Genomic DNA, 7,500 nt, shown 5'->3' with positions numbered 1-7,500 from the left:
TGTGTGTGTGTGTGTGTGTGTTACTGTGTGTGTTACTGTGTGTGTGTGTGTGTGTGTGTGTGTGTGTGTGAGCATCAGAAATTTAGAAAATTACAAAATTGCGTCTGAGCTCCAATTATTCAATACTGTGATGGTATTCTATATATATATATAAAAAACTGATAGACTTTGGGGTCAGAGGTGCAACTGATGATTTCGAGTGGGGGGGGGGGGTAGCTAGGTGGAACGAGGGAGAGAATACCATTACAGTATTTAATAATTGGAGCTCAGACGCAATTTTGTAATTTTCTAAATTTCTGATGCTCTGAATAAAAACAGAAAATTGGAAAAACAGTTTAAAGATCAAATTTTTTTAATATGTCAAGACGGAAAAAAATGAAAAATTGGATATTTTATCCCATTTTTCTGTTGTTCCAAATGTCCGTTTGTGCTTCGAAAATTGAACTGATAACTGTTACGCTGACCAAACACTAACTAGTCAATATCACACAAAGGACGACAGGGTAACGGAGATTAAAATAAGTTTATTGAGACCCAAACGTTATGGAGATTATCTTCTTTAACCAATCAGATCACAGACTCAACCAATCAAGTCCTAATTATCTACTACAGTCATTCCCAAACTGTGGTCCGCAGACCACTAGTGGTCCGTGAGGGTACTGCAGGTGGTCCGTGGAGAAAAGCAAAATAAAATATAAAATAATAGTTTTTTAACCTTCATTTTACCAGGAAATTCCCATAAAAAATTAAGCATATGTGTATTGATATAAAATTTAAATTTAAATGAAATTGTCAAGTTATTGTGTGATTACTAGGTAACTCTCGCCAAAATGCAACCTAGGGTCTTTTTGTGAATGTACCCGAGTCAAACTTTCATTTAAAAGCATATGTAGGATGGAAGCGCCACTTTTAAGATTTACCGTATTTTCGTTTTTCAGTCAAATGGCCTTTTGAATGGGAGTGCTAGGGGCACTTTGATGCTATCCTCAAAATAGCTATTTTTAAAACACTAAGAAGGCTCGACACAACATGAGACTTTGCTCCAAGTATCACCAGGAGCTCTACACCTTAACGAAAGCATTGACAACATTAGAAAAAAGAAAGGTTCCTCCCGTTAGCTGTTGTTCTTCCGGTCGCCGTCTATCGAGCCAGTCAAAAATAGTCGAGGGAGGAGAGTAAAGATGGAAAGCTCCTAAAGCTTAGTTCCATATAAATGCACGGATAATTTGTTGTTTTGTCGTTAGTGAAACACAATATTGACCTTGTAGTTGAAAAAGGAGCCTCACATAAGAATGACATTTCCTCCTGTGGAGTCCGTTCATTCACATTCAGAGATCGCCTATTTTGGACTGGGAAAATGGCGGATAGCGTAAACAACAACAGCTAACATGAGTAACCTTTCTTTTTAGTAAACTCTGAGAACACAAACAATGTTGTCAATGCTTTCGTTAAGGTGTAGAGTCCCTGGTGATACTTGGAGTAAAGTCTCATGTTGTGTCGAGACTTCGTAGTGTTTTAAAAATAGCTATTTTGAGGCTAGCATCAAAGTGCCGCTAGCACTCCCATTCAAAAGGCCATTTGACCGGAAAACGAAAATACGGTAAATCTTAAAAGTGGCGATTCTGTCCTAAATATGCTTTTAAACGAAAGTTTGACTCGGGTACATTCACAAAAAGACCCTATAGGTTGCATTTTGGCGAGAGTTACGCTTTAACCCTAAATGTACGTCCACACCGCCGCCGACTTGATCTTCTAAAGATACAGGAAGTCATTCATCTTCAATGGAAGCTGCTTCTCTCAGCTGCAAGGAGCGGAAAATCTGTCGGCGTCGCGTTTTGGGCGTTTTGAGCGACCAGAGCGTCAATCAGAAAGTTGAAAGTAGGTCAGCTTTATGGTAATGAGCTATGACGCCGTTCTGCGGCAACCAATCAGAATATAGACGTCCTTCATGCTGGCTGATTCCAGAGAAACATACGATGTAAACTTTGGTTCCTACCAAAACATTAGTTCAGAGAAAAAGGAGGAGAAGCTCATCATGGCCGTTGCTGGGTTCCCTATCATTTATGATATTTGCGTATAGGGACCAGTTAACGTTACCTGCCGGTCACATGGTCTCTAAACAGTCCGCTCACGGTGAAGTCCTGCACGGATCAACAGCTGGCGGCTGCTCGCTCTGCCTGCACGCTGCTGCGGTTCAGCGGCTAACAAGCGAGCTAACTGCTAACAGACACCGCTGCGACCAACAACCAATACACATTCTGTCATTATATATGTCATTTATAAAAGGTTTCTAGTGTCAGTGTATTGGCCGTGCAGTGGCTGCTTGATCTTTTTCCATGATGAACATAGAATGCTGCTACGTCAGAGCGGCCAAAGCCTCAAACAGCTTCCCCGGACTTTCTGACCAGCGTCCTTGACCGGGCGGCCAGAGCTTCTCTGCAGCTAAAGTCGGCAGCGGTGTGGACGTACAGTTACCCTAAAATCGCCAAAGGTTTTGAAATGTTGACTATATGCAAGTGTTGTTATTACTGTATAGATTTAATACTCCATATGGAAATAAGCCTGTTGTTCAAATTAACCTGATTATGCCCTCGGGCGCTTAAGTAAATAAATAAATTAAATATGTGGCAGCCGTTGTGTGCAGTAAACTTTCTTTTAACGAGCCTTTTGTACTGATGGGATGACCAGTTATAGTTTTAGTGCTAGTAGCACTATTAAGAGGTGCGGATTAATTCAGGTAGGACTGTGTGTAGACATATTTTATTATATGTATTATGAGGTGGTCCACGAACATTCTTGATTACAAATAGTGGTCCACATACACAAAATGTTTGAAAACCCCTGATCTACTACATCAACCAAAACAAAGTCAAAAAGCAGTGTATGTACAGTATATATTTAGACAATCTGACAAACCATGACACATTTATTTTGCGTCATGTAAACTATTATCACGACATATAAATGTGTAACTATGAAGTATAATAAAGCTATGAAAACAAACGCAACAACTGTGCCTTAAAATATAAGCTAGTCGGTGAGATTGCCACAGCTAGCTGTAGCTATAGTTTCCTCTTTCTCCTCGACATCTCAAAGTCTCGGTCTTGTCTTGGTCTCAACCCCTCAAAATCTCAGTCTAAACCCCTCAAAGTCTCGGTCTCGACATCTCAAAGTCTCGGTCTTGTCTTGGTCTCAACCCCTCAAAATTTCGGTCTAAACCCCTCAAAGTCTCGGTCTCGACCCCTCAAAGTCTCGGTCTGGTCTCGGTCTCAACCCCTCAAAGTTTTAGTCTCAACCCCTCAAAGTCTCGGTCTCAACCCCTCAAAGTCTCGGTCTTGTCTTGGTCTCAACCCCTCAAAATCTCGATCTCAACCCCTCAAAGTCTTGGTCCTGTTTGGTCTCAACCCCTCAAAGTCTTGGTCCTGTTTGGTCTCAATCCCTCAAAGTCTTGGTCCTGTTTGGTCTCAACCCCTCAAAGTCTTGGTCCTGTTTGGTCTCAATCCCTCAAAGTCTTGGTCCTGTTTGGTCTCAACCCCTCAAAGTCTCGGTCTCGACCCCTCAAAGTCTGGGTCTTGTCTCGGTCTCAACCCCTCATATTCTCGTTCTAAACCCTTCAAAGTCTCAGTTTTGTCTCGGTCTCAAACCCTCAAAGTCTCGCTCTCAACCCCTCAAAGTCTCGGTCTCGACCCCTCAAAGTCTGGGTCTTGTCTCGGTCTCAACCCCTCAAAGTTTTGGTCTCAACCCCTCAAAGTCTCGGTCTCAACCCCTCAAAGTCTGGGTCTTGTCTCGGTCTCAACCCCTCAAAGTCTGGGTCTTGTCTCAGTCTAAACCCCTCAAAGTCTCGGTCTCAACCCCTCAAAGTCTCGGACTTGTCTTGGTGTCAACCCTTCAAAGTTTTGGTCTCAACCCCTCAAAGTCTCGGTCTCAACTCCTCAAAGTCTCGGTCTTGTCTTGGTCTCAACCCCTCAAAATCTCGATCTCAACCCCTCAAAGTCATTGTCCTGTTTGGTCTCAACCCCTCAAAGTCCTGGTCCTGTTTGGTCTCAATCCCTCAAAGTCTTGGTCCTGTTTGGTCTCAACCCCTCAAAGTCTCGGTCTCGACCCCTCAAAGTCTCGGTCTTGTCTCGGTCTCAACCCCTCATATTCTCGTTCTAAACCCCTCAAAGTCTGGGTCTTGTCTCGGTCTCAATCCCTCAAAGTCTGGGTCTTGTCTCGGTCTCAACCCCTCATAGTCTCGTTCTAAACCCCTCAAAGTCTCAGTTTTGTCTCGGTCTCAACCCCTCAAAGTCTCGGTCTCGACCCCTCAAAGTCTGGGTCTTGTCTCGGTCTCAACCCCTCATAGTCTCGTTCTAAACCCCTCAAAGTCTCAGTTTTGTCTCGGTCTCAACCCCTCAAAGTCTCGGTCTCAACCCCTCAAAATCTCTGTCTTGTCTCGGTCTCAACCCCTCATAGTCTCGTTCTAAACCCCTCAAAGTCTCGGCCTCGAGCCCTCAAAGTCTCGGTCTCAAACCCTCAAAGTCTCGGTCTCAACCCCTCAAAGTCTTGGTCTTGTCTCGGTCTCAACCCCAAAACAAGACGGGTTCTTTGTAGCAGATGGAATAAGCTGGCTTACAGCAGTCCTTGCCACTCCAGCCAAAGTCCTTGCCCTTTTCCAGACTCATTACAACACACTGGCCATCAAATACCGTGCCGGGCTCCCCCTCATCCCAGTTGGTGTCGTTGACTGGTTGCTGATTCAGCCAGTACCACTCGCCAGACCGGGAGCTCCGGCGCATGCCGATCCACACTTCCTGCACCGTGTCATTCTTGAGCTGGAGGATTTTTTCATAGATATGTCTCTGGAGTTGGGCCTTGGGGAAGCTGACCAGCTCCAGGCCCTTGTCTTTGCAGTACTTCAGGGATTCTCGCCAGCCATCTGAGACGTCTGCAATTTTCATGACCTCTGGAGACAAGACGCAACCCCTGAAATCTGTCGGGGATTTCGGATGAAACAGAACAAAGACAAACTGAAATTAGTAGGCAATTATGATCACAAACCATTCAGTTGTTCTCTCCTTGTTCTGCCTGGTTTTGCATTTCACTAATGCTGTGTTTTAAACCGTGCACTACTGTACTTACACTTGCTATTTTGAATGCACAGCGCCTTAACAGTGACGAAGTACTGTAGGTCCAAATGCAGCACTATAAGTACCCAGATGCTGCACTCAAAGCTGTCAAAACGCTCTCAAAACGGTCTCACCGGCCGCCATGTTTGCTACGGGACCACTAAAGTATTTTGAAACTTGTGAATATGGCGGGTTGAGAAGCTGCTGCGGTTGCAATTCAAACACCAAAAAACAAACTATAGAAAAGTAAGTTTTTCTTTTAAGTACGACTATACTGTAGTAAACTAGTGAGAAAACAAGCAGGTATGTATTTTGTTGGGAAACAATAGGTGTTGGTAACTCTCCGCCTGTGCAAAAAGTGCAAAACTATATCTTTAAGGAGCATATTTGTACCTACTTGTTTATACCTTCAAAAGGGACAATATTATACCTTTGAGGATCAATAATGTACCTTAAACAAAGGTTTGAATATAGTATAGATTAACTTGTGTTTCTATATTGAGAGATGACATTTTCTGCTGTGATGAGCATCCACTAATTCCTGCCGTTTTACATTTAAACATTAAGGGACAAATACGTACCTTACACCTCGGAAAGTCCACAATGTACAATGGAAGGTGCATAATTGTACCTTAAAGACACATTTTCAGTCCTTCCAGAAAAATGCAGAGTTTTGTTGTGATTGTTGCGGGCAAAAATACTTGATTATGCCGCACGTTTTTTTTAAAAATGCGATGGAATATGTGGGATATTTATGCAATTTGATGCGATGAAATTGCGGGAAATTGCAAAAATTACGGGAACTTGCAAAAACTGCAATTTCATCGTGGCTTCATCGCGGGGTTTGCAGCTTTTCGATGATGTTCACGTCAAGTAATTACGTCACTTCATAACGTTCCCATGGCAACAGGGGAAAATGGCTGCTCTTGTGTGAAGTAAACGCCACATTTTTCAACTTTCTGCTAAAATATATGTGAGTTTTTTGCAACGAAAATGCGGGGATTATGAAATCATGCAAGCCCCGCATATTTTGCGCAGAAATCGGAAATTTAGATTAAATTTATATTTAATCTATCAACTAGCGTTGCTCTGGTTGGTTGTAGTGCTATCATATCGCGTGCAGAGAGAATTTGAAAGACAACTGTTTATCCTGCCCCTCGGATTGAGCCCAGCCAATGGTGATTTCCCAGACCCAACATCTGGATGTGGGTCTGGCTTGTCAAGCTACAAGTCAGCTACAAACTGTAGAATAAAATGATCCAGAATCCATTGTCATACCTGCCCAGGGACTATAGGTGGAAATTAGCAATTGTTGCTATAACCTGGCCCAAGACATATTCTCTACAACAAGTTTAATGTTTATTTGTGCATTGTCCCTGTTTCAAATAAATCAATTTCCAATTCCAATTTCCATTTTATGTTACAAACTGTCAGCTGGTGAAAAGGTTGTGGCCCCCGTGAGCACGGTATGTGGTGGAGCGAGCTACAGAGTGACTGAAGAGAGGGAGCAGCATAAGAACAAAAGTTTTCTCATTTTCATCCCTAGAAATGCAACTGTAGCAAGGATCTCACTATCACTAACATATCCTCAAATGATATCCACAAAAAAGCCTGAAAGTCGGAAGTTAGAACGGAAGTAGCCTACAGAGAGTCAAATCTAAGCAGATAATACACCGTCTCGTCTCATTGCTCGCAGCTTTCAGAACGCTGCAGACCGACGCGTTGCAAGTAGTTGCGAGTAGTTGCGAGTAGTTGCAAGTAGTTGCAAGTAGTTGCAGGTAGTTGCAAGTAGTTGCAAGTAGTTGCAGGTAGTTGCAAGTAGTTGCAGGTAGTTGCAAGTAGTTGCAGGTAGTTGCAAGTAGTTGCAAGTAGTTGCAGGTAGTTGCAGGTAGTTGCAAGTAGTTGCAAGTTTCAACTTGTCTCGTCACGAGTTTGTCCTGACTCTGTAAACCTTAATTTGACGTTGGTGGTCGGACTGTTAACTGTGTGGCTCATGTTCGCGGTGCAGCTCCATACCTGGGGTTTTACTGATGATGGGCGCTGGGTTCCCAAACAAAGCAGTTTTTTTCTTTCCCAAAAAGTAGACAGCCATTTCAGAGGAATCGTGCCAGATGACGCTCTGACTCCCCACAGCAACAAGTGTCGAGACGTACTCTGTCCCTTTCAGCTCCTGCCAAACAGGATTCTGCAAAGAAAGCCCTCCATTATGAACCCCGTCAGTGAGACTCTTGTTGACCACGATTAGGGCGAAGCTCGGCGTATCAGGGATGGCGTTGACGACATAACAGCTGGCGAAGTCTGTCTCTGGGATCAGAGTGAGGAGTAAGCCTGGACGGTAGAAGATGGCCGTGCCGGCTGCCTCGACCATCTGCAAGTCCTTGTTGAAGGCCTGTAC

General features: G+C 43.6%; 1 protein-coding gene across 1 annotated transcript in view; it reads right to left on the bottom strand.

Annotated features, from left to right (window-relative positions):
* Positions 1 to 3,545: 3,545 nt before the first annotated feature.
* LOC116051198 (IgGFc-binding protein-like) overlaps positions 3,546 to 7,500 on the bottom strand; it is a 4,975-nt gene continuing 1,020 nt past the window's right edge. Inside the window, exons 1-3 of the mRNA XM_031301448.2 lie at positions 7,122 to 7,500; positions 4,511 to 4,969; positions 3,546 to 3,611 (exon numbers count right to left, since the gene is read on the bottom strand). The exon at positions 7,122 to 7,500 is cut by the window's right edge and continues 1,020 nt beyond it. Of these exons, the coding sequence (XP_031157308.2) occupies positions 4,560 to 4,969; positions 7,122 to 7,500 (789 nt within the window). The 3' untranslated portion in view covers positions 3,546 to 3,611; positions 4,511 to 4,559. The remainder of the gene's footprint in view (positions 3,612 to 4,510; positions 4,970 to 7,121) is intronic.

The sequence above is a fragment of the Sander lucioperca genome, chromosome 10 (genome assembly GCF_008315115.2).
Source record: "Sander lucioperca isolate FBNREF2018 chromosome 10, SLUC_FBN_1.2, whole genome shotgun sequence".
Classification (NCBI taxonomy): Eukaryota; Metazoa; Chordata; class Actinopteri; order Perciformes; family Percidae; genus Sander; species Sander lucioperca.
Note: the sequence above shows the minus strand (reverse complement) of the source record. Positions and strands in the feature narration are given on the sequence as shown.